The 25873-nt window shown below is 59.4% G+C and overlaps 3 protein-coding genes across 6 annotated transcripts in view; all 3 read right to left on the bottom strand.

Moving 5' to 3' along the window:
- TMEM82 (transmembrane protein 82) lies at positions 7068–11868 on the bottom strand. Of its 2 annotated transcripts, XM_021095389.1 has the most exons (6): positions 11339–11866; positions 11115–11187; positions 10758–10932; positions 9472–9889; positions 7870–8057; positions 7068–7503 (listed from the first exon to the last, which is right to left on the bottom strand). In XM_021095389.1, exons 1-6 carry the CDS (start codon positions 11424–11426, stop codon positions 7420–7422), a joined length of 1026 nt encoding a protein of 341 aa, XP_020951048.1. In that variant the 5' UTR covers positions 11427–11866; the 3' UTR covers positions 7068–7419. The 2 variants fall into 2 exon arrangements, with proteins under 2 accessions (XP_020951048.1, XP_020951047.1); XM_021095388.1 differs by having other exon boundaries at positions 11115–11868.
- Positions 12766–17559, bottom strand: SLC25A34 (solute carrier family 25 member 34). The gene is made up of 5 exons (XM_003127638.4): positions 16888–17559; positions 16234–16299; positions 15979–16131; positions 15476–15610; positions 12766–14286 (listed from the first exon to the last, which is right to left on the bottom strand). The coding sequence occupies exons 1-5, from the start codon at positions 17305–17307 to the stop codon at positions 14104–14106; spliced, it is 957 nt and encodes a 318-aa protein (XP_003127686.2). The 5' UTR covers positions 17308–17559; the 3' UTR covers positions 12766–14103.
- Positions 19427–25873, bottom strand: part of PLEKHM2 (pleckstrin homology and RUN domain containing M2) — a 42654-nt gene continuing 36207 nt past the window's right edge. For all 3 annotated transcript variants that reach the window (XM_021095385.1, XM_021095386.1, XM_021095387.1), the window contains 11 exons: positions 25568–25637; positions 25084–25174; positions 24580–24644; positions 24174–24262; positions 23452–23584; positions 23034–23227; positions 22630–22695; positions 21787–21946; positions 21279–21458; positions 21082–21198; positions 19427–20419 (listed from right to left, as the gene is read on the bottom strand). In XM_021095385.1, the coding sequence (XP_020951044.1) occupies positions 20285–20419; positions 21082–21198; positions 21279–21458; positions 21787–21946; positions 22630–22695; positions 23034–23227; positions 23452–23584; positions 24174–24262; positions 24580–24644; positions 25084–25174; positions 25568–25637 (1300 nt within the window). In that variant the 3' untranslated portion in view covers positions 19427–20284. The remainder of the gene's footprint in view (positions 20420–21081; positions 21199–21278; positions 21459–21786; positions 21947–22629; positions 22696–23033; positions 23228–23451; positions 23585–24173; positions 24263–24579; positions 24645–25083; positions 25175–25567; positions 25638–25873) is intronic.

Here is a 25873-nt window from a genome sequence, read left to right as displayed (position 1 = left end):
TCTGGACCTTGATTTTTCTCCTGGGAAGAGAGAAAAAAGAATAATCAGCTCCTCACAAGTTTGCCCTGAAGGCTGGGGGGAAATAATGCAAGAAAAATGCGTAGCCCAGAATTATAATTCCTCATGCAACTCTTTGCAAATAAGAAGCAAATGTGCATCCTTTCTCCACCTGGAGTGCAGTCTGGTGGACAAGATGGGGAGGCAGGGGGGAGTTCCTGTTGTAGCTCGGTGGTAACAAATCCGACTAGTATTCATAAGGATGCAGGTTCGATCCCTAGCCTTGCTCAGTGGGTAAAGGATCCAGCGTTGCCGCGAGCTGTTGTGTAGGTTGTAGATTTGGCTCGGATCTGGCATTGCTGTGATGGTGCTGTAGGCTGGCAGCTACAGTTCCAATTTGACTCCTAGCCTGGGAAGTTCCATGGGCCATGGTGCGGCCCTAAAAAAGACAAAAAGGGAAAAGGTGGGGGGGAGAGGCAGGGACCTCTTTGTTCTCTTCCTCCCCTGAGATCCGTTCCTGCTTGTGCCGCCTGATCCAGTCCCTTCTTCCCAGCCCCCTTACTCAAATGTGTTCATTGACCCTTCTCATCAGAACGGCTTGGCAGAGACTGAGCTGCCTCCTTCGGCGGGGGTGGGGGTGGGGGGGTGGGGGGCACCAGAGGCCACAGTTAGGCTCTGGTCTGAGTGTCTTATCTTTATCATCCTATTTGGTCCTCTCAGCAAATGGGGAAGGAGCTCCCTTGTGGAGCAGTGGGCTAAGGATTCAGCATTGTCACTGCAGCAGCTTGGGTCACTGCTGTGGCATGGATTGATCCCTGGCCCAGAAACTTCTACACGTTTCAGATGCAGCCAAAAAAACAAAGAAAGCTGCAGCACAGAGAGCAACTTGCTGTAGGTTGTCTCTCTTAGCAGCTTCATTCAAAGCCAGGTCGTCTAGCTTCAAGCCCCCCACCCCTTTTATTTTAGTTTATTTATTTTTATTTTTTGGCTGCCTTGTGGCATATGGAGTTCCCAGGACACGGATCAGCTCCGAGCCATAGTTTCAACCTATGCTATCATTGTGGAAATGCCGGATCCTTGAACCAACTGGGCCATCCAGGGCTTGAACCTGTGTCCTGGCGCTATAGAGACTCTGCCAAACTCCCAAGCCTCTTTTCTAAACAGGCCAAGAGTGTAGGGAAATGTTCAGAAACCAAGAAGGAACTAACTAAGCCACAGTCATGGCCACATGGAGTTTTCCAGTCTCAGGCCCCAGGCAGGGCCTAGCCTCCGGACTAGGCTGTGACAACAATGTCTGGCTCTTAATCCCCTCCTGGTCCAGGGGCCTGAGCTGCCTCTGGCTAGATCCACTGGTTCCCACGCCCAGGCCTCCACTTAGCAAATCAGCACAGGCTTCAGCGTGAGGGGGTGGGTAGGCCATGGAGGGGGCTTAAAACTCAGTGGGCTGGAAAGGCCCTTCTTCTTGACCCAGGCCTTGAAGGTCAGAGCCCCTCAGTGGACAGAGAGGAGAAAGTCCTGGCATCACTCCCTTGGGAGGGTCCCAAAGCTGCTTGCCAGGGCCAGGCCCCTGTTCCTTTACTGCCCCAGGCCCCTCGATGCACCCCTACTCCACCGCAAGCCTCCACAGCCAGCAGCATCTATCAGCACCCCAGTGCTCTCTGGCAGTAAGGACCCCATCGCTGAGACCCCTCCTTACTGAAGTGAGGTGCACCATGGCCTAGACCCTGCCATGGTCCCAGCCAGCCTCCCCACTTCTCCCCTGGGGGTGGGCTTACTGGGAAGTGTTGGTTTTTTGTTTTTCTTTTCCTGGGCCACACCCACGGCATATGGAGGTTCCCAGGCTAGGGGTCTAATTGGAGCTGTAGCCACTGGCCTACACCAGAGCCACAGCAACGTGGGATCCAAGCCACGTCTGCAACCCACACCACAGCTCACAGCAATGCCGGATCCTCAACCCACTGAGTGGGGCCAGGGATCGAACCTGCAACTTCATGGTTCCTCGTAGGATTTGTTAACCAGTGAGCCATGACGGGAACTCCTACTGGGAAGTTAATGAAACTTACACTCAGGCCTCTCACTCACATGGCCCCCGTGAGGACCGAGGGTTGTTAGGAGTTACAGGATGTTCTAGGAGGGAAGGGCAGCCAGGAAACAGTTTCCTTTTTTTTTTTTTTTTTTTGGCTGCGCCTTCTTCATGGGCAAGTTCTGGGGCCAGGGATCAAACCCATACCACAGCAGTGACCCGAACCACCACAGTGACAGTTCTGGAGCCTTAACTGGCTGCACTACAGGGGAACTCCATGAAAAATTTTCCTTCAAATGTTCCTGGCAAACTGCCCAGAGAGATGTGCGAAGGACAGGCCCCAACCTCCGAGGTTCTAGCAATTTGGTTGTGCTTTGCTTTCTCAGTCTATTTTTTTTTTAGTGGATGCACCTGCGGCATATGGAGGTTCCCAGGCGAGGGGTTGAATCGGAGCTGCAGCTGCTGGCCTACACCACAGCCACAGCAAGGCAGCATCCAAGTCTGCGAACTACAACACAGCTCACGGCAATGCCAGGTCCTTAACCCACTGAGCAAGGCCAGGGATCGAACCCGAATCCTCATGGATACTAGTCCTGTTTGCCGCCGCTGAGCCATGGCAGGAACTCCTCTTTTTCAGTCTTACTCAATATTCACTTTCATATGAACTTTGTATTCTTTTTCTTTTTTGGTCTTTTAGGGCCACACCTGCAACATATGGAAGGTCCTGGCCAGGGGTCCAATCGGAGCTACAGACGGTGGCCTACACCACAGCCACAGAAATGCAGGATCTGAGCCGCATCTGTGACCTACACCACAGCTCACAGGAATGCCGGATCCTAAATCCACTGAGCGAGGCCAGGGATCAAACCTGCGTCCTCATGGATGCTAGTCAGATTCGTTGAGCCACCACGGGAACTCCTGTATTCTTTTTTTTTAAAGAGAGCCCTTGAAATCGGATTCGCCCTGCTCTTGCTTCTTACAATCCATTTTCCAGGCCAGCCAGACTATCTCGCTAAAGCAGCATGTGGTCATCACAGGCCCCTATGCCCCTTCTGTGGCTCTTGGGGAAAAATGCCAAATCTCTCCTGTGTCCGGGTGACCTGGCCCCAACCCACCTCCACGATGGCATCTCCTGCCACTGTGCCTCTCGCCACCTCTGCTCCAGCCTCACTGATCCTTCCTTCATCCTCAGGCCACTCAGGAGACTTAAGACCTGCCTGGGCTTCACCAGCCCCCGGGGTCTGGGAACCCCCCTCAACCCACAGGATTTGGTTCCACGGCTCTTTTTCGGTGAGTCCTCTGAACCACACACCACATCACATACCTTCCAACACCTGGTATTGTAATAACATCAAGGATGACCCCCCCCCCCCGCATGAGGTAACCCAGCTCTGTCCCCAGAGACCCCACATGTCATTCAGCTAGCTGTTCAGGCCCCAAATCTAAGAGTTCCTGGTTCCTCTCTCTTCCTCTCATGTTCACATCTAGTGCATCAGAAAATGCCATTAACTTTTCAAAATATGTTCAGAATCCAACTACTTGGGCCACCTCCACGGCTACCACCTTGGTCCAAACCCCCAGCATCTTACCTGGGTTATTCAAACTGGTTTACTCTTTCTACACTGTCTATTCTAAAAACAGCAAGGAGGGAGTTCCTGTCATGGCTTGGTGGTTGACAAATCTGACTGGGAACCATGAGGATACTAGTTCGATCCCTGGCCTCGCTCAGTGGGTTGAGGATCTGTTGTTGCCATGAGCTGTGGTGTAGGTTGAAGATGCGGCTCAGGATTCTGCATTGCTATGGCTCTGACGTAGGCCAGCAGCTACAGCTCCGACTGGACCCTTAGCCTGGGAACTTCCATATGCCATGGGAGCGGCCCTAGAAAAGGCTACATAAATAAATAAATAAATATGGCAAGGAGGAAGTTCCTGTTGTGGCTCAGTGGTTAACGAATCTGACTAGTATCCATGAGGATGCAGCCAGAAGACCCAGCCAAACTGCACCCAGAATCCCAACCCACAGAAAAAGTGAGACAATAAATATTTGTTGTTTCAAGCTGCTAAGTTTTGGGGTCATTTGTCGTGTAGCTATAGATAACAAATACACCCTCCCTAGCCCCCTGTCACTCTACCCCCTTACCAGGCATTTTTCTCTTTCTTTTTTTGCAACACCAGTTGCTGCGTGTGCATCCATCTTCCTCACTGCCAGTGCTGGACCCAGAGACTTGCCCCATGCAGATGTTCAGTCATAGAAGAAGGAATGAAGGGACAATGCCATAGCTCAGAAAAGCCACAACCAGGGGGCTCAGAAGGGAGAAGGCAGAGTCACCCCCATCCCAGCTGCTCCAGGGATTACCATCCTCCCTGAGCAGGGACTGGGGCCTCTGGTTTCCCACCTGTTGAGAGAGATGCGGGTGAGGGCCCAGGATCTGCGATCTCCTGGTCTGTGGAAGAACGAGTTCAGCTTCATGCCCTGGTTCCAGACCGTACGTTTCAGATCTCCTCTGCCCTCTGGAAGTCAGGCCTGTTTCTCTTTGTTTGGTGTGTCCCCCGAGAAGGATCTAATTGTTATACTCTTGTCAGACTTTGCAGAAAAATAATTTAATTTATAAGAAAAGAATTCTACCTCAGTTCACCCGTGGCCCATTTTTGGTTTGGAAGACAGTCCCTGTGCCCATGAAAAGGAAAGGACTGCCAAATCCAGTCTCCTCCCAGCCCTGTCCCTACTGAGTTCCAGGCTGTGCAGGGGGCTAGGAGGCTAAGGAACCTTCCAGCAAAAACATCAGGCTTGAGTTGGAACCCAGGGCCCCGTCTGGGTCTGGCAAGAGGCTGGCCCTGTGCCCACCTAACTGAGCCATTTCCTGCCAGACTGGGGCACGTTTCCTGCCCAGAGGGAACGGAGCACACTTCCAGGCAGAGGGGGGCTGGGTTCTGCATGAGGAAAGGGGCAGCCAAATGTCCCCCAGCTACTCAGGGCCTGAGAGGCCCCTCCTGGGGGTAGCGTGGACAGCAAGAGATGGGAAGTGGGGCTCAAGCCGTCTGTTGGGGGGGCTCTCCTGGAGGAATGAGCTGAAACCACCCTACCCAGCCATGGGGCCAGCCTGTTCCTATAAATCAGGTGCACCCCAGGACAGGGAGAAGAATCCTAGGCTAGACTGTCTGCTCCATGGGGTGGCCATGGCGGCCTTTGCTGAGAAGTGAGACCCTCAGAGCCTGGAGTCCTCCAAGCGATTCCTCCAGGTCCCACCTCTTCCCTGGTGCCCTCTGCCTCTTCCAGACAACCTGACCCTCACAACCCCTGTGGAAGACCCCTGGCTGAGGGTCTCCTTTGCCCTGTGGGGTCCCTCCTGGGAAAGGGCTCTTGAGTCGGGGTCCTCAATTCTTGTGGAACCAAACTGCCCTATGGGCTGGGTGCCTGGGCCAGGAGAACATGGGCGTGGTCTCAGGCCGACCTTGATAAAAGGTGGCGTGGAGCTCCCGCTGTGGCTCAGTGGGTTAAGAACCTGACGCTGTCTGAGGATGCAGGTTTGTTCGATCTCTGGCCTTGCTCAGTGGGTTGAGGATCTGGTGTTGCCACAAGCTGCAACATAGGTTGCAGATGTGGCTCAGATCTGCTGCAGCTGCAGCTCTGATTCGACCTCTAATCCAGGAACTGCCTGTACGCTGTGGGGTCGGCCATAAAAAGATAAAAAAAGGGGAGCTCCCGTCGTGGCGCAGTGGTTAACGAATCCGACTAGGAACCATGAGGTTGCGGGTTCGATCCCTGCTCTTGCTCAGTGGGTTAACGATCCGGCGTTGCCGTGAGCTGTGGCGTAGGTTGCAGACTCAACTCGGATCCTGCGTTGCTGTGGCTCTGGCGTAGGCCGGTGGCTACAGCTCCGATTCAACCCCTAGCCTGGGAACCTCCATATGCTGCGGGAGCGGCCCAAGAAATAGCAACAATAATAACAACAACAACAACAACAACAAAAAAGACAAAAGACAAAAAAAAAAAAAAAGATGAAAAAAGGGATGCTCAGCAGAGTGCCCAGCACATGGTAGTTATTCTTCTGACTGGCTCAGAGAGGCGCAGAGGCCTACCCAAGGCCACTCAGCAGATAAGCAGAGGAGCTGGTACCCAACCTCCTTCCATATACTCTGTGGCCTTCATGAGCTGGGCCCTGCAGGAGATACAAGGCTGAACAGGGCTGAGACAGGAAGGACCCTTATGTCAGGGGCAGGGGCTGCGGGGCTAAGGGCACCAAGAGAGGCCTTTTTAGAATCAACCTCCCTTGGAGTTCCCGTCATGGTGCAGTGGAAATGAATCCAACTAGGAACCATGAGGTTGGGCGTTCAATCCCTGGTCTTCCTCAGTGGGCTAAGGATCCAGCGTTGCTGTGAGCTGTGGTGTATGTCGGAGATGCAGCTCAGATCTGGCGTTGCTGTGGCTGTGGTGTAGGCCGGCAGCTGTAGCTTGGATTGGACCCCTAGCCTGGGAACCTCCATATGCTGTGAATGCGGTCCTAAAAAGCAAAAAAGAAAAAAAAAGAATCATGTTCCCTTCAGCTGTTTCTCAGGCCAGGATGGGACAAGAAGTGGTATCGTCCACCCAAGCAGCAGGTGGGTGCTAGACCATCCATGCCACGATTCCCTGTCAGCTTAGCCACCTTGGTATTAATCTCTCTCTCTCTCTCTCTCTTTTTTTTTTTTTTTTTTTGTCTTTTTAGGGCCACACCCACAGCATATGGAAGTTCCCAGGCTAGGGATCCAATCGGAGCTGTAGCTGCCAGCCTACACCACAGCCACAGCATCGCCAGATCCAAGCTGCATCTACGACCTACACCACAGCTCACAGCAACGCTGGATCCTTATCCCACTGTGGGAGGCCAGGGATTGAACCCTCCTCCTCATGGATCCTAGTCCGGATCATTAAGTGCTGAGCCACGAGGAGAACTCCCTCAATATTAATCTCTTGAATCCCAGGGGACCCAGCACAGCACACGTCCTGGGAGCCTGCCTCAGTCAGAAGAGCTTTGCAGCCTTAGGAAAGCCTCTTTGCCACTCTGTGTGTTTGTGATTCCAAGAGAAATCCTAGAAAATCATTTTTATTGTTCGTGGAAAGGGCAAGGAAGGTCCGGCAAGGGGGATGCCCTTCCGAGGACACAATTCTCCCCCCCCCACCACCTCCCTGCAGGGCAGGTCTGAGGGGCCGGCTCCATTGCCCGCCCAGAAAAAAGAGGGCCACCCACAGCCTCTAGGTGCCCCCACCCTCTGAGGGCCCCAGCCCCCCATCCCCCCTTCCTCCCAGGGGGCCCAGTGCTCCAGGTCGGGCACAGCCCTGCCGTTCTGCATCCTGCGGTCAGGGCCTCCAGGCGAGCCTTGGGGGGGCCTGAGAGACTCCAAGTCCTTGCTGAGATCAATTAGGAGGGGGCCGTCCCCTGGGGCTGGGCAGGTGCCGAGGGCCGGCTTGGAGCTGATACCGAAGGCCTCTGGGGCGGAAAGTCCTGAGGGAAGATGGGGAGGAAAGGATGAAGGACACCCCTCAATTCCCCCCTCCTGGGAGGGTGGGGGGCTCAGGCCTCCTGTTATCCAGGACCTTCCTCCCATGAGGGGCCTCTGGGGCACAGGATGGAGTGGGCTATGGATGGGGTGGGGGGGCGCCCCTCACCCGCCCCATGGCCGTGACATGGTGGCCCTGGTCATGAAGGAGATCAAAAGTTAACGCCAGGTGGGAAAGGGGGTTCCAGCTCCCTCTGTCCCCCACCCCAAGAGTAGTCCCTCCAGCCCTTCTTAGAACTTGTCAAGGCCCCCCAGGGCTGTCTGGCGCAGGGCTTCAGCGTCTGGGGGAGGCTCCAAGTGGGGGTGCCTACCTGTATCTGGCAAAGATCAAGCAGGGTGCGGACGCCCACCAGGCACCAGAGCTCGCCCAGCAGGGAGATGAGGATGCCCAGGAGGTCCAGCCAGCGGCCCACGGTCAGCAGCAGCACGAAGAGGCCGCCCAGGCGTACCAGCACCGTCTGGACCTGGCCCTGCAGGCCGGGGTGCTGCCGCTGCTCCTCTGTAGGGACAGGTTGCCTGTCACCCTCTGCCTGCCGGGACCCGGGGGGCCCCACCCTGAGGTCCCTGGACCTCCCAGCTCCCCCACTCGTTCCTCATGCAGCCCCCCTCCCTGCCTCCTCACCCCACTCTGAGCAACTACAGGGCACCAGGCACTTCTCCCCGCCAGGTCTCACTGCCCACCTGCAGTCAGGACAGAGCAGCCAGCCTCAAGGGCAGGAATCCTGACCCGTTTTCCTGCATCCCCCATCTGATCCAGAGTAAGGCCAGTGGGCCCTGTCTGCCAAGTAGACCTGGGTCCCAGCCACCTTCATCTTTGCAGAGCCTTCTAATCTTTTTCTTTTTTTCTTTTTTAGGGCTGCACCCACAGTGTATGAAAGTTCCCAGACTAGGGGTCGAATCAGAGCAGCAGCTGCCGGCCTAAAGCACAACCACAGCAAAACAGGATCTGAGCCATATCCGAGCTGCGTCTGCCACCTGCACCATAGCTCACAGAAACGCTGGATCCTTAACCCACTGAGCAAGGCCAGGGATCGAACCCGCATCCTCATGGTTATTAGTCGGATTAGTTTCCACTGCCCCACAACAGGAACTCCCCAGCTTCTGATCTTGACCCTACAACTTGGTGGCTACTTGGCAGCTAGTAGCCTTCTAAACAGTCACAAGATGAAATCATTCTGCTTATAATCCTCCCAGGACTTCCCACTGTGTTGGAACACATTCCTTACTTAGGAGGTCCTGCCCCATCTGGCTGGAGCCCACTCTCCAATCTCATCTCATCTCCAACTCGGTCCCCCTTGCTCACTGCCCCCAGCCATCCCAGTTTTCTTGTTGTTCATCAAGCATGCTAGGCTCATTCCCACCTCAGGACCTTTGCACCTGCTGCTCTCTCTGCCTGACTGCCCTTCCTTGTCCTGCCTCTTCCACCCCATCCCTACCCTGCAGCCAGGTCTCATCAGGTCACTCTCCCCTGCTTAAAACCTTGCAATGGCTTCTCATCAGACTGTCTTGCCTGGTTGATGACAGCTCTCCAAGAGGCCTCTGGGAACCCGGCGGTGCCTTTGTGGCGATGGCGTGCCACCTGTTTCATGCCTTGTCTCACCTCTGGGCTTTGGCATGGATGGTTCCCCCCTGGCCAGGATCTCCAACACCCCTCCTTGCCTCTCTTGGGGGCTCCTGCTTATCCTTTAAGGCCCAATTCAAGCATCATCTCCCCCGGGCTCTCCCTGCCCTGCGGAGACCCTTCTCTGAGCTGCCTCATCACATGGGCCCTGCCACAAGGCTGGGTGCTCTGGGGTGGCAGGGACAGGGTCTGGGCGTCACCCCTGGCCCCCCAGAGCCTAGCAGAGTGCTGGGCCGGTGTCAGACAGTGGGCCGTGAGTGCCCAGTGAATGAACTGCCGCCGGGGCTCTTACCCTGCATGTAGATGACCAGCAAGGTGTAGCAGATAGTGAGCGGCGTCCAGAAGCGCACGGCCTCCGAGGTGGTCAGGAAGTCCCGGTTGATGAGGGCCACGGCCGCCAGGTTGCCCACCATAAACGTCACAGCCAGGGCGCGGCCCAGCAGCCGGGGGAGGCTGCGAGCACCGGCCAGCAGGCCCAGGCAGACCCCACAGTAGTGCTGGCTGCTGTGTAGCTCGTAGAGCTGGCAGACGTGGCGACGGAGACGCCGGGCGCCTGCGCTGAGCAGTGAGGCCAGCCCGAGGCCCAGCAACAGGTTCAGGGTGCGATGCGGGGCGCCCTCCTGCAGGAAGCTCAGGCCGCAGGTCAGCCCACAGCCCAGCGAGTACTGGCACAGTAGGTACAGCTGCAGCTTCTCGGGGCCCCGGGAGCCCTGGGTGGGGGAGGTGGCAGAAGAGGGGCCATGATGTTGGGAGTGCAGGCCACTCCTCACCATAGGGCACCAAGAGGGTGTCAATTACAGGTGCTCTGCTCTGTAGGAGGCTGGAGCCAGAAGGAACCTCAGGAATCCTTCCAGAAGAAGGAATATAGCCTTCAGGGCAAAGCCCTACTGGGATCATTTCTTTCAGCTCTTTTTTTTTTTTTTTTTTTGTCTTTTTAGGGCCACACCCAAGGCATATGGGAGTTTCCAGGCTAGGGGTTGAATCAGAGCCTTAGCCACCGGCTGAAGCCACAGGCACAGCAATGCCAGATCTGAGCCGTGTCTGCGACCTATGTTGCAGCTCACAGCAACACGGGATCTTTAACCCACTGAGTGAGGCCAGGGATTGAACTTGCATCCTTATGGATACTAGTTGGGTTCTTAACATGCTGAACCACAACAGGAACTCCTCGGCTCAATTTCAATCATGATTTTTACTTGGGACTCATCTGTTTGCTGAAGGGTGGTGACTCAGAGTCTTGAGGTGTTGGATTCAAAGCCTGACTCTCTTCTTGCCGGTTGTTGACCACAGACAAGCCACTTAACTCTTCTGAGCCTTAGCTTCCCATCCAGATCACAGCAAAGTCACCCTCTGTGGTTGTGGGGAGAAGAGGGGGCGCTGGAAGCCTCTAGGGCAGTGCCTGGCTCAGGGGAAGCTCTCAACATCCAGGAGCCGCTCCTTTATCTTCCTGGATTGGGACTGTGTCCCCTCTGAGTGGCTTTTAGCAAAATCACAACTGGGCCCAGCTTCCCGTGTTCCAGGGTGAAAACTAGGGCCAGGGTCCAGCCGTCCTCACCCACCACCTCCCTGGGGTCTCACCTTGTCCAGGGAAAGCAGCATGGAGACAGCCCGGAGGGAGAACTCGAGCACCACAAGGGCAGCCACCCGGGCCCCCACGATGGTCAGGATCAGGGCCAGCCCTGCCAGGTGCACGGTCTCCAGCAAGGCCCACTGGGCCCGCAGCCGCTCCTTTTCCAGCTGCCGCTTCGGGTCACTGTGGGATCAGAGGGGGTGAGGGCAGAGGGTCAGAAACACCAGCTTGGGCCCAGGAGGGGGTGCCGGTGTCCCCAGCCACACCCTTGGGGTTGGGGAGGGGGTGGTCTCATGCCCCCAGGTCCTCCCCTCAGAGGCCAGATTTGCTGCGCGGGAGCCAGGGTCGGGCAGGTGGGCACTTACTTGGCACAGCCCACGAAGAAGTAGACCTTCAGGAGGTTGCTTAAGACCGAGACTCCGCAGGCCCCGATGAGGCCTGGCGGGGGCAGGAGGGAGGGTAGGTGGCTTGGGAGGTTAGAGGAGGGGGCGGACGCGGCGGGGGAGGCCCACGTGGTGGGGTGCGCCCCGCACTGCGCCACGGGGACCCTGGGACGGTGCGGGGCCGCGGGGCCGCGGGAGGTGCTCACCTTGCAGGAGGGCGTCGAGGAGGCTGGAGCCCCACTCGAGGGAGGGGAGGCTGGGGAGCCAGGAGGGGAGGGACAGCGGGGACAACATGGCCGCCGGGATCCAGCCCCAGCCTCTGGCCAGGTCTGCAGCGGAGGCAGCGTCCGCGTCAGCGCCGCTGGGCAAAGGTGCTGAAGGCGAAGGGAGGGGCTGGGAGGGGTCAGGAGCCCAGGGGAGCAGAGGGCAGGGGAGGGGAGGAGAGCCCGGGCTTTAGGCCTTCCAGCTCTCAGGGTTGAGAGCGCCGCCTGCCCGGGTGCTCCCCGCTTGGGCAGCATGGGGGGGTGGTGCATCTCTGGGTGCTCTCTGTTCTGCTCAAATCTGGCACCTTCTTTTTTTTTTGTTGGTACAATTAGCCTCTTAATATCAGAATAATATTAATCTTATTTTCACAAGCTTTTTGCTTTTATTTATTTTTTTGTGTGTGTGTCTTTTAGGGTTGCCCCCGCATTGTATGGGGGTTCCCAGCCTAGGGGTCCAATCGGAACTACACTACAGCTCACAGCAATGCCGGATCCTTAACCCACTGAGCGAGGCCAGGGATCGAACCTGCATCCTCATGGATCTTAGTCGGGTTTGCTATCTGCTGAGCCATGACGGGAACTCCTATCCTTTTTGCTTTTTCCCTTTTAGGGCTGTACCCACAGCATATGGATGGTCCCAGGCTAGGGGGTCAAATCAGAACTGCAGCTGCCAACCTATGCCATAGCAACAGCAACACAGGATCGGCACCAAATCTGCAACCTACACCACAGCTCACAGCAATGCCAGATCCTTAACCCACTGATCGAGGCTGGGGATCGAACCCACATCCTCTTGGATCCTAGTCAGATTCCTTTAGGCTGCCCCACAGTGGGAATGGCCTGGCACCCTCTTTTCTCGCCCTCCTGTGGGCCTGCCATACAGCACCTCCCCGAAGCCCCAGGCCTCACCTCACCTGTCGTCCCCAAGCCTCTATCTGAGTTCTCCCTCTCAGCCTGAAATGTGGGGTCCCCCCCAGCCAAGGTCTGGAAGGGAACTTCAATTCCCCCACAGCCTGAGGTCACGCTGTTTGCTCTGAGGTCTGGAAGCAGGTCTGAGCTTGAGGTCTGGAAGCAGAGGGACCGTCCCCCACCTCCTGGGCCGGTGCTCTGCTCTCTCAGCCCAAGGTCTGGAAGGGGCTGTCTGGGCCCCGACAGCCTGGGGTGGGGGTCCAGCTCTGGGCCCTCCTCTCCTGTGCCACAGGGGTCCCCCTTAATGATCCTTCCAGCATCCACTAGGTGGCACTCGGCCCTGAGGGGTGGGGCTGCCCTGCCCCCATTCTTTTGGTCCCCCTTTTTGCAAAAGGAGAGAGACAAGGTTGGGGGTTCAGGGCTTGGGAGGCTGAGGCTGGCAGCAGGAAGGGGTCATTGGAGTAGACAAAAATAGAAAATTTATTGGCTTGGAGTGTGCAATATGGGTGCCTCTGGGGAACAGCTCTTTGCAGACCTGGGGTGTGTGGCAGGGAAGGTTGTTGACCTCTGCCTGTCCGACCCCTTCAGGGACCCGCTTCTGTAGCACGAAAGTCAGTATGGGCCTTAAGAACCCACCCATGGGGGAGTGTGGCTGCAGCTTGGGGAAGGGGCCTGGAATGGGGACACCTAGCTGTGCTACTCCCCACGGGAAGACATCCCCTTCCCTGGGCCTCAGTCTGCCCATCTGAGCAAAGGGCACCTCCAGAGCTACCTTTCAGAGTGGTCCTGAGGAGCTGCAAACGCCCACAGGACTGGGCATCTAGGAGACCTGGTAAGAGCCCTCAGCTGATGGGCTGAATCATGTCCCCTCTCCCACCCCAATTCATACGTGGAAGTCCTAACCCTTAGCCCCTCAGAATGTGACTGTGTTTCGAGATGGGCTCTTTAAGGGAGTAACTGAGTTAACACAAGGTCATTGGGGTGGGCCCTGATCCAGGATGACTGGTGTCCTTATGAGAAGGGATTAGGACACAGGCACACAGAGGGAAGGCCATGTGGGGACACTAGGAGAAGATGGCCACTTACAAGCCAAGGAGAGAGGGAGGCCTCAGAGGAAACCAACCCTGCCTACACCCTGACCTCAGACTTCCAGCCTCCAGAATTGGGAGAAAATAACCTCCTGCTGTCCAAGCCGCCACTTCTGAGGTCCTTTGTAATGGCAGCCCTGGCAAGATTCACACAGGCGAGGACACCACGGCCTCCAGGGCCCCCCAGGGCCTCTCCAGGTGTTCAGGGATCCCCCAGGGGCACTCCAGCCCCCATGGTCCCCGCCCTTGCCAAGGGCACACGTCCGGGCCGGGCACATTGAGTTCCACTCCTGGCTCTGCCTCTTCCAAGCTGCGTGGCTTCGGTCAAGGGCCTTCACCTTTCTGAGCCTCAGCTTCCTGATGAGTAGAAGGTAGTTTTACTGGCTCATGTGGTGAGGGCTGAGCGAGCTGGTGCGTGTGAGTGACCCAGCTCGCAGTGATCGGCACTGTAAAATAATGAGTAAGGCTCTAGATGAGGTGGCCCAGGACAGAGAGTGAAGAGAACTTTCTGGAGAAGCGCCTGGGTGGTGATTCAAGGCAGATGTGCTGGCCCGGGTGGGCCGTGGGGCTGGGTTGACCACGTGGTCTATGCGCTTCTGGACCCTGCGACAGGGCCCGGGCCTGGGCCGGCTCTGGGACGGCCATTCCCAGCTGGAGGGCAGCGTCACTTCCTGCAAAGTGTCCGGCTGTGTCAGGAGTGAGGGATGTCACCTAGGCGCCCTGGTGCTGGTGCCGCCTGGCCAGTTTCCGGAGCTCATCCCAGAACAGCATGCTGAGGATGGTGTGGGGGCCCAGGCGCAGGTAGGCCGGGCCCAGGCCCTTGTAGAGCGCCAGGGGGCCCTCCTGCCGCCAGATCTTCACCAGGCAGTCCGTGAGGCCGCCATACAGCTGGCCCTGGGGACAGACACAGGGCAGACGTCACTACAGGGGTGACAGGCACCCCGGGGTACATCTGTGTGTAAGGGCTTCAGCAGCACAGCAGCAAAGACACTCCCCTCAAGCTGGGCACATTACATAAAGGTGGCCCCTTAGGCTGTGAAAGTTCGAAAGGGGCTTCTTCCTCCAGGCAGCCATGGCCCCGGGCCAGGGGCTCAGCCTAGCTAGTGGCAGGTAGGTGGGTTTCAACCCTAACTCAGCCTGTAGAGGAAGGTCCCGTTGGGGCACAGTGGAAACGAATCTGACTAGTATCCATGAGGATGCGGGGTTGATCCCTGGCTTTGATCAGTGGGTTGGGATCTGGCGTTGCCGTGAGCTGCGGTGTAGGTTGCAGATGCGGCTTGAATCCAGCGTTGCTGTGGCTGTGGCATAGGCCAGCAGCTGTAGCTCCAATTCAACCCCTAGCCTGGGAACTTCCATATGCCACGAGTGCTGCCCTAAAAAGAAACAAACAAAAAACCCAACCAAAAAACAGAAAAGAAACGTAACTCAGCCTTGGTGGGGGGCACACCCTGTATCAGCGCAAGAGATGCATCTGTGAGGCCCTGGGGTCAGGCCTCAGTTCCAGCTCAGGCTCTTCCACTTAGCAGCTGGTGACTTCAGGCGAGTAAGTCATTTGATCTCTCTAAGCCTCAGTCTCCTCATCAGGAAAATGAGGGTGGTGGTGAGGATGGAATAAAATCCAGATGTGGGCGTTCCCATCGTGGCTCAGCGCAAATGATTCTGACTAGCATCCATGAGGGTGCAGGTTCGATCCCTGGCCTCACTCAGTGGGTTAAGGATCTGGCGTTGCTGTGAACTGTGCTGTAGGTCGCAGATGCGGCTCAGATCCTGCATGGCTGTGGCTGTGGTGTAGGCCGGTGGCTACAGCGCCGACTTGACCCCTAGCCCGGGAACCTCCATATGCTGCAGGTGTGGCCCTAAAAAGACCAAACAAAAAATCCAGATGTGAAAATGCTTATTAGCACATGCCTGGGACATAGGTGTTCGGCAAACAAACCAAACTCATGTGGATGTGAGTATGAGACGCCTGCATGTCTCTCTCTGTATGTGTGTGTGTGTGTGTGTGTGTGTGTGTGAGGTGTGTGTGTATGCGTGTGTGTTGGGGGGTGCTCCTGTGCCCTCCCCCACCCTGTCCCCTGCTCACCCTGCCCGCTCCGTCCACCGGCTGATTGTAGAGCCGCGTGCTGACCACGTCGAAGGGGGTCATGACTGCAACCACAGCTACGCTGCTGATCATGCCTCCAGCCAAGGCCACCAGCCAGCTGTCCTCCGGGAGCCACTGTGGGGATGCACAGGCTGCTGACCCCTGTGGCTGCCCTCCACCCAACCACGTGCTGCCCGCCCTATCCTCTCAGCCCCTGGGGCTGGAACAAGGCCCTTCCGACTAACCCCCACCCCCACCCCCTGAGCTCCTTCACAGCTTCAGGGTTCACTGCTGACCCCGACTCCTGCCAGACCCAAGGGCCAGGGTTGTGACTCTGAGGGCCCTCGCCTTTCTTGAAGGGGCTGTGTCTGTCAGTCTGTCACCACCCCCTGGGCTTCCTTGTGTGGGGGTCCAGCTGGCGATGTGGGGGTGTGAGAAGGGCCGGGGCAGACAGGGAGAAAGGATCAGGAGGCCCTGCCTGGGTGGACACAGGCGTTGCTCACCTGTTGCTCCTGCACCCAGGCCTTGGCGGAGGCAAAGGTGGCCAGCTGAGCGGCCGAGCCGACCATGACGCGGGGCACGGCTCCACCCACGCCCCGCCACAGCCCTGCCAGGCCCTGCTGTCGCCAGATGGTCTCCAAGGCACCCAGGACGCTCTGCAGGGAGAGGGCAGAGGGTCACTGGGAAGCCCCTGCCCGCCCAGGAGCCCGTTCAGCCCACCCAGCCCGAGAAGCTCTGGGGGGGGTGACCGTCCCCACCTGGTGATGGTGCTGGTGCCCCACGGCCATCGCGGCCACCGTCTGGGCCTGTAGCTGCGTTTTGACCTGTAAGAGCAGAGGTGACACAGGGCCTGGGCATGGAATCTTCGGAGAGCCTGAAGGAGACGGTGTCAAGGGCACCCCTCCCTGGGCCCCAACGCCAGATCTCCATAAACTCACAGCTCAGGGGGGGTATGGAATGGGGTTGGGGGTCTGGGTCTGCACCTGGGTGTGATCTGGGGCAAGTTACGTAAACTCTCCAGCCTGGCTGCTCCCTCTAGAAAAGCTGTTCTAGGATCAGGAGAGATGATGACTGCACAGCATCGGCCTAGGTCACGGGCGCTCACTTGATGGAAGCTTTTTTCTTGCATAGGCCACACAGAAAGGCAAGCGACCACGCTGAGGTGGACCAGCCCACCTCCTGCCATCCTCCGTCCCCTTCCCTGGCTCAGGACCCATGGGGCGGGGACCGCAGGGGAGCAAGGATCAGGGCAAGGGCCTGGTGCCCTGGACCAAGGGGCAGATTCCAGGCTTGGGCTGGGCTGTTCTGGGGAGCTGCCCCACCCCATCTGCTCCGCAGAGGTCACCCCGGAGGCTGCAGACCCCCATGGGAGCTGGTCATGGGGCCGGGGAGGGTGGAGACAAGACACTCACCAGGTAAGCAGGGCTCCCCACGAAGGCTCCCAGGGCGCCTGCCACAGCACCTGCGACCACAGTGCCGCCCGGCTGTTGGTTGAGGCCAGCCTGGCACACCAGGCTGTAGCAGTAGAAGCGGACGCCGTTCATGAGGCCCTGGTAGAGGAGGCCAGCGGCCAGCCCCTTCTGCAGGCCAAACAGCCCATCTGCACGGGCCACAGCGGCTACCGAAGCGACAAAGCCCCGGTAGTGCCGAGGGTAGGTGCCCCGGGCCTGCAGCTCCCCCTGCAGCTGCAGCCGTGTCTTCACCACCTCCAGGGGGTTGGTGAAGACACAGGCCAGGCAGCAGGCCGAGGCGCCCAGCACCAGGTCCACAGCAGGGGGCACCGTCTCCATGGGCTCCGGGCTGGGGGCCGGCTCTGCCCGGGTCAGGGGCATGAGCACGGCCCTGGGGTGGGGGCGCTTAGGCTGCCTTCACTCCCCGCAGGGCCAAGGGCTGGGGATCAGGGGGGTCTGAGGCCATGTCTGGAGGACAGAGGTCTGGTCAGACAGGCGGGCGGCAGCCAGGCAGCCCCTGGTCTCTCTCAGGAGTCCACCTGCTCGGCTCAGCCTCCAAAGCCTTGCCCGGGCCTAGGACACGCCCCCTGCCCGCTCTAGACCAATCCCTGCTGCCTCCGTCCCCCACACCTCCCAGCAGGGGAGGGCCTGGACCCTGGGATCTGGGGGAAAGGTCATCTGGGCCCCAAGGGAGATGGGCCGGGCATAAAGTGCCAATCAGCCAAGAGATCTGCTCCTGCCCCTCTTGTTCTCCAGCCTCCCCCCCCCCCACCCCCCCCCCCCCGCCACCCCCGCCCTGGGGCAAAGGGCTGTTGCTCCTGCCCCGCCTGTGGCTTGGCCAGTCCTGTGGCAGCTCAGAGCCCTGGGCAAGAGGCAGCTGCATGGGAGGCTCCTCTAGGCAACTCAGCAATTCCCTTCTCCCATCCCCGTCCCTTTTCCTCCTTTTTTTTTTTAGGGCCACACCAGCAGCACGCGGAGGTTCCCAGGCTAGGGAGTCGGAGCTACAGCTGCCAGCCTACACCACAGCCACAGCACTAGGGTATCCGAGCTGCATCTGCAACCTACACACCACAGCTCACAGCAACACCAGATTCTTAACCCACTGAGCGAGGCCAGGGATCGAACCCGCAACCTCATGGTTCCTAGTTGGATTTGTGTCCACTGTGCCATGATGGGAACTCTCTTGACCCTTTTCTTGACCTTAGTCTTCCAATCTGGCTCCCACGGTTGTCTGTGGTCCCACTGCCAGTGAGAGCAGGGGAGGGCTCCGGAGGCCTATGGAACTGATCTGGAATGCCAGGTTATATGTGAGCTGGGCAGGTCACTTCCTTTCTTTGAGCGTCAGTCTCTCAGTTTGTAAGATGAGGATACGGACGCCCACTGCAGAGGTTCTTTGGAGGATTAGAGACGTGTGAAGAATGCTTAGAACAGTGCTTCACTCCGTAAAAGGCACCCATGTGCCCCTGCCTGGGGACCCTGGGTGGGCAGGAGATGGAAAAGTAAGGGCCATTGTTTTTCAAGGAGTAACTCTGTGGCTTTTGTCACTCACCTGGTAAGGACCTGCCCCCTAGTCCTGTCCCTCCTCAGGGCGGGAGCCTGCTCCTGTGGTTCCGGGGAGCAGAGGCCCAGGCATCATTCTTGTTCATGGTGAGAAGGGACCTCCTACCCGTGGGCACTACTGTCAGGTGCCAGGCTGCTTAGGTGTGGGCCAAGATCCCTTTGCCCACCTTGTCCTCTGCCTCATGGCACCTTTCTCCTGCCAAGGCCACCCTGCATTATCCAAGTCCCAATCAAAACCAGAGGCAGGGGAGTTCCTGCTGTGGCACAGTGGGATAAAAATCCAACTGCAGTGGCTCAGGTCGCTATGGAGGCGTGGGTTCCATCCCTGGCCTAGCACTGTGGGTTAAAGGATCTGGTATTGCTGCAGCTGCACCCTGGCCTGGGAATTTCCACGTGCTGCAGGTGTGGTCATTTAAAAACATACGAACACAAAAACCCAGAGGCAGGGCCTCTGCCCAGAACCCCACCTCTGTAGCCTCCACGGCCACCCCTTTCCTCCCAGGTGTGAGGCCCTGGAGGCCACAGCACTGAGGGGCCTGGGGGCCTCAGAGCTCCCACAGGACTGGCTGGCTGGCACCCTCTGGCCAGCTGGGGTAGCAGCTCAACAAGAGGTCTTGGGGTTAGCTTGGATTTGGCTGGGTTTATCCCAGGTGGCCGCACTCACCCCCCAGGGCTGGGGAGGCAGGGGTGCCTGCCCTGGCGGTGGAGACATAATCCTGGGGCAGGAAACAGGAGGGAGGGCAAAACTCAGGTCAAGAAGCTCCCAGGGCCCAAGCTCCTCCATACAGTGAGTGCCAGTGGGGCAGCCGGGGGTGATCCGGTTTCCAGTGTGGGCACAGGGCCGCTGATGGCCAAGGAACTAAGGGCTGACGAAGGGCCTGAGAGGAAAGGTCGGCGATTCCTCACCTCCACCCTGGTCAAAAAGGGCCAGGGACAAGTCTTGGCAATATAACATGTCTATTTTATTTTAAAAAACAAAACCCAAGCCACCTGACCCCTTCCCGAGAGGCCCTCTTGGGAAGGACCCGGCATCAGCCACGCAGGGGACAGTTGAGGGGCACTGATGGGACACCAGGCTGGCAGACACCAGGCTTTGCTCCTCTCCAAGCCCTCCTCCCTCTGCTCTGTTCCCAGCAAGAGGAGACGGCCTGATTGCCAGGTCCTGCGGGCAGGGCCAGGTTCAGAGGAGGCAGGGGGAGGGGGCCTCGGACATGCAGGGCCTCCTGGTAGCCAGGGAGGGCCAGCCTGGCCCCCTGCGCCTGCCCCAGGCCCTGGCAGGCGGGCAGCAGTGTGCTTGGGGGTGGGTTAGTGAGGAAGGACATGCACTGAGACCTTGGCGTTCCAGCTTCCCTCCCAGCCGGGCGAGTGTTCAAACATGAACAGGGATGGCCGGGCACTCAGGGCCCCCAGGGTGGCCTAAGCCTCTGCCCGGGCCCCTGACCCAGGGGAGGAAGAAGGGGCTCCTACCCTCCCAGTCCCTCCACTCCCCTCGTGGACTGAGACGGTGGCCCCGGGGAGGAGGCCGTGCATTTGCAGAGCCCATAGGGCTCGGACTCTCTGCCCCCAGCACATTCCAGTCGCCACCTGCTGGGCAGGAAGCCCAGGGTGTTGAGCACCCGTTCGTTCTGAATCCCTGGGAGGGAGACCCTGTCTCAAGCCCCACTTGGTGGTTCTGCTGCCTGGGCACTTGGTTGGGAGCCCGGCCCCACGCAGCTGGGTGACATGGCGATGACACTGCGTGCTGCCCGGCGGTGGGGCCTCCCTCTCCCACCCCACCAGGATGCCAGCCGGCTCCGCCTCAGCACCAGGGGTCCCGGGAGGCTCTGCCGCGGCACAGGCTGTCGCTCCGCTGCCAGGCACTGTGGATGAGGCTCAGGGCATCCTCGAACTTCTTGCTGGAGGCTTCCGGGATGGCCCTGTGGGGGAGGTCCACCTGTGTGGGGCGTGGAGGCAGGCTGTGAGGGCTGCGCAAAGACCCCCGGGGGAGCCAGCCAAGGGCTGTGGGGTCCCTGGGCACCAGGTGTGACCTCGCCCTGGAACTACGTCCATGCTGCTGAGATGTGCTCCTCACGGGGGAGCTCGAGCTGATGGGGTGAGGCTCCCTGAGCCCCCTGCTTCTGGGGAAGGCCCCTGCTCTGGGGCGGGGAGACGGGGTGGAGGGCGTGGAGGCGGGCTCTGTCCCCGAGAGTCTCCGTGTGGAACTCTGCTCTGCCCAGGGCGGGTCCCGCACTTCCAAGGGGCAGCACAGCACATGCTCCAACTGTAGTCTGTCCGGGACTTGCCGAGTGCCCTCTCGGCCTGGTGCTGCGCTCTGAGGGCAGGGAGGAGGGTCCCGCCAATCCTGTGCCCCTGCCACCTGGGCCCAGCTCCAGTCCCACCATTAGCACTTCACTGGGAAGCTCAGGAATGGCGTGTCCCAGGCTCCACGCTCAGCTGCGGCCTCAGACTCCCCCGGAGTCGGAATCCTGCCCCTTTGGTCCTACACGTTCATCTCTCCCGGAGCTACTGGAACACCGCTGCCCCAGGCCCCCGACGGCTGCCTTGGTCTGTGCGCCCAGGGCGCCTTTCCCCAGGGCATGGCTCCGCTCTGGGTACCTGGTAGATGGTTTTCCACCCGGAGTTCAGTGCAGACAGGAGTCGGTCCAGTTCAGATGAGCAGCTCAGGTAGATGACCCAGGGCGGGAGGGGCAGCTGGCTGTCCTGGGAGAACTCCTGGGGAGAGTGGGGGCCCCTGTGAGCAAACTCAGCACTCCTTGGGCCCGGCCTGCCTCCATCGCCCCCACCTGGCTCACCAAGACGCAGTACTCCCTGCCCGGTTCAATGGAGACGGCGCTGATGTCGGCCAGCTTGGCGGTGCCCAGGGAGCGGAAGAAGCTGGTCTGGCAATCCTCGTGGCACGTGAAGAGGCGGTCGTCCGTGATCACCAGGCAGCAGGGGATGCAGGGGCTGGGGGCTACCCCCTGAGGGATGACCTGGGGGAAGGGACAGAAGGGAGGGGAGAGGAAGCTGGAGCTCTCCAGCTGCCCCAGCTGGAAGGGCTAGTTTGTGCCAGGACCCCCACCCCAGGGGCCATGCAGCCCCTTTGTCCCTCCCTTTAGAGGTCAGGCAGGCTCCCCCACCTCAGGAGCGTGGGGGGGGCACAGAGGAGGGACGGTGGCCCAAAGCGCCAGGGTTCCCTCCCAGGCTGTCCCGTCTTGACCCCCAGAGGCTGTTCCATGACTTGTGTGGGTTTGGGGAAGGGACCCTGGGGGTCCGGCTGGGGTTGGGAGGCAGGTGAGCGGTGGGGGCGGGCCCGCTCACCCCTTTGGACACGGCCTGGCAGAGGTGCTGCATCCAGTCAGCCATCTCAGCCTCGCTCTCGGCGCTCAGCTCCAGGCAGGGCCGGTCGGCAAGGACGACCTGGAAGGCGTGGGGCCGGTCCGTGGTGTTGGATCTCCGACAGCCACCGCACTGCTCCCCCCTGGGCCAGAGGAGGAGGGTGAAACGGGAGCAAGGAGGAAGGGGTGGCATAGGGGGAGCCCTGGGGTTGGCTCGAGGGGTGGGGGCCCAGGGCCTGCCCCAGAGTCCCGAGGGCTGGACAACACAGAGGGTGGTCCGGACCCCTCCGGCTCTCAGGAGAGGCTTAACGCAGCTGGGCAGCCCCAGCCTTTTCTGCGTAACACCATTTATCTCCAGAATGGCCAGGCTCCTTCTAGATCCCTAAACGGGGCCAGGTGAGGGGCTGAGAATCAGCTCTTGACTCCGGCCCTCTCAGAATCAGGGCAGCTTCTTTGAATTCCCCCTTTCGGGCCTGACGCCTCCTCCAGGTAGGTGTGTGTCCATCTTCCCGTCAGGTCAGATGCCTCCCAGGGAAGGGACTGCCTCCCCGATCAGACTCGGGGACTGCCTCCTCTATCTGACCAGGTCCTTTCCAGGTAAGGAGCTCTGCATGCCCGCCCCCCTCCCTTGGGTTCCCCCAGAGCTCAGCAGATCCCGGGGCACCAGTCAGGGCTGCTGGATGGGGAGGAGGATTCGGGGGGAGGGGGCTGAACTGACGAGGGAGCGCCAGTTCAAGCCAGGAGGACAGGAGCCCTGAGCCCCAGGCCCAGTCTTGACCTTTGGGAGGCCTGCCCGGCACCCCCATCGCCTAGCCAGGACACTTACCCCATGTTCACTGAGAGCAGGGGGGTGACATCAGTGCGGTCAGGGTACTGGTAGAGGATCCCGTTGCTGCAGGGGCACAACATGGCAGCAGTGAGGCCTGTCCCAGGAACTGGGGACCAGGGGGGACCCAGAGCCCAGGGACCCACCCTCCCAAGGTTGGGAGCTGAACCCCAGACCAGAGGCCAGGGAGGCAGGGAGAGTGGAGAAAGGACGGCAGAGGCGCAGAAAAGAATGTGCCCCCAAACCTGGGGACAGCTCAGGTCTTCACCTGGGGCAGCAGGGGTTCCCCGGGCCCCAGATGGCCGGCTGTACAGGGGAGCTCCAGGACCCTGGGGGAGGCTACTCCAGGGCCTCATGGGGGAGGTGCTGTCCCCCACCCCCACTGGAGCTGCGAGGGCTCCCACCTGAGCACCACGAAGCATGTCTTCCAGTGCTCCTTGCCCAGGTAGGAGGTGCCCGCCTTGTAATGCAGCATGCCTTCTTTGGTGATGATGGAGCCCTCGGGGGGCGAGCAGTGGCAGGGCATGGGCCCCAGACACTCGTCCAGGGGGTCCTCCCAGTGCACGAGCCCGTAGAAGCGCACGGTGACAGCGGTCGCCTGGGGAGGGGGGCAGGGGACAGAGGGTGAGGTCTGGGCCGGCAGGAGGAGTGGCCGCTGGAGGGACAAGGACCCATTCCAAGTGGGGAGGGGGACAGGCTGGGCAGGAGAGCCCCTCCCAGGTGGGTGATGGAGAAACACCAAAGACAGCGATTTTGACCTCTTGACCCTGACACCAGGGCTGGCATCTGGGGGACAACACCCCCACCTCCCCAGGTTCTTACCTCACACCTGGATTCCTGGGCCACAAATTTGGCCAGTGCCAGCTTCTCCATAGTGGCATCAGTCAGGATGCTGGGGTAGGGGGGTTCCCGACAGCCCTTGATCATGGCTGACTTCAAAGAAGCCAAGAAGAAGCTGCCGGAGGAGCGGGGTTTGCTATCAGAGGCTGGGGCCCCACCCACCCTTCACATGGACACGGCCTAGTCCTGGAGGGGTCCCAGAACCTTGGGGGAGGGACCTGGTTGGAACCTGAGCTCAGAGTGGCAGGTGGGGCGGTGACGAGGCATCATTAGTCCTCGGTCATCAAACGGTGGTGGCTTGGGAAAGCCTCACCCTTCCCAGTGGCCACCGGACCTTGGGTTTTGATGGGGAGGGAAGATTGGACGAGGTGACACGGTAGGACTTGTACGAAGACAAGACCTCAGGACACGCAGTCTTTGTACAGAAGCACGTGGAGCATGCGTGGCCGTGGGACCTCACAGCAGGGCTTGCGCTTTCTCTCCTGTGGGGTGACTCCTGCCAGCCCCCTTCTGCTCCGTAAGCCATGTAGCATCCAAGGTCATCAGGCAAGCAGTGTGCCTGTCACCTCCCTGGCTCTCTGCCCAGAGGGCAGCCTCCAGAGGGAACGCCTCTTTTCTATTTCTTTGCGCCCCACTTCCCACCCTCCAACCCCGAGGGCACAGAGATGCGGACTCTCCAGGCCCGCGGAGAGCGCGGCACTCACTCAGCCAGGGCCACGTCTGCCGTGTCCAGCAGGAACTGCTTCCTGCGGTTGGTGCACACCAGCTTCACCGTCTGCTGGTCGAGGCCCACCTGCAGAAAGCACACCCTCACATGCACACATGCCAGCAGGGGCAGCCGTGGTTGGACTGAGGGCACCCCGGGAGGGAGGAAGCACACATGGAGGTCCCCACGAGGTGCGGGGGACGCACAGATGACAGCGCGGGAAGAGGGCCCCTCAAGCTTGGTTCTTCTTCCCAGCGTCATGTACAGAAGCTGCTCTGAGACGAGAGCTGGCACCCACCCCCAGGGCTGAGGTGGGCGACATGGCCTTGCCCTGCAGCTCTGAGGGTGGGTGGTCCCAGGAGCCCCGCCCTAGGTCACACACCAACTGTGGAGCCTGAACTCACCGACACATAGTCAAGTTCATTGTAAGAAACGGCCTCTTCCACCAGGTATGGCTTCTCTGTGGCTCCTGAGAGAGGAGATCCCAACGCCTATTACCCCCAGTGGCCTCTTTGCTCCCCCCCACCCCATTTTCTAAGACTGGAGCCCCTCTCCATGAGGACCCGTCTTTGCCCTGATGTCTGAAACAATGGAGAAGGAGAATGACATGGGGAGCTGATGGCAGGGCCCCAGGCTCATGTCTGGCATCTGCCAAGACGACTGACAACCCTGTCCATGGAGAGCATTTGCTTTTTTTGGCTGTGCTCGTGGCATGCAGAAGTTCTTGGGCTACGGACTGAACCTGTGCCACAGCAGTGACATGAACCACAGCAGTGACAATGCCAGATCCTTAACCACTGGTCCACCAGGGAACTCCTAGTAGAATGCTTTTTCATCACCATGTGCCAGGCAGCGGGAAGACACTCGGGGTAGGAGGATGAGGGGGCGAGGGGTACGGGTGGCGGCACCTTTCCGGAGCAGGTAGACGTAGCAGTCTGTGAGCAGCACATACAGCAGCTGCAGGTTGCCCTCCATGTGCCCCGTGCTCATCCGGATCATCTGAGGGGCCGGAGCAAGGAAAGGTCGGGCACTGTGGCCCCTGCCCGGCCCTGGACAGCCCACTTGCCCTGCAAAGGGGAGCGCGGCGGCCCATCGGGCCCCGCCCTCGCCATGCTGGCCCTTTGCTCATTCTTTTTTTTTTTTTTTTTTTTTTTTTTTGTCTTTTTGCATTTCTAGAGCCACTCCTGCGGCATATGGAGGTTCCCAGGCTAGGGGTCTAATCGGAGCTGTAGCCACCGGCCTACACCAGAGCCACAGCAACGCCAGATCCTTAACCCACTGAGCAAGGCCAGGCATCGAACCTGCCACCTCATGGTTCCTAGTCGGAATCATCAACCACTGAGCCACAATGGGAACTCCACCTTTGCTCATTCTTGAGATCCTGGGACTTACTTTGAAGAGTTGCTCCTCGTTTTCTCGAAACACATGGATCATCAGCAGGAGTAAGTGATTGTTGTCGACTCTGTGAGGGGATGAGCGTCGGGAGGGCAAGGCATTAGGCTAGGGCGGTGGCAGGAGAGGCCATGCAGGCACCCAGAGGCAGCATGGCTGTGGTGGCTCTGCTCCCCCCCAGGAGCCAGAGTGAGGGGGGGAATCACACCCCTCCCTCCCTCCCGGCCCAGGCCAGGTCTTTCGGGAGCTGTGCTTGGTTTATCTCGGGGGCAGAGCCAGTGCCCCCGGATCAAGGACAGGAGCATC

Source organism: Sus scrofa, chromosome 6 (genome assembly GCF_000003025.6).
Source record: "Sus scrofa isolate TJ Tabasco breed Duroc chromosome 6, Sscrofa11.1, whole genome shotgun sequence".
Taxonomy (NCBI): domain Eukaryota; kingdom Metazoa; phylum Chordata; class Mammalia; order Artiodactyla; family Suidae; genus Sus; species Sus scrofa.
Note: the sequence above shows the minus strand (reverse complement) of the source record. Positions and strands in the feature narration are given on the sequence as shown.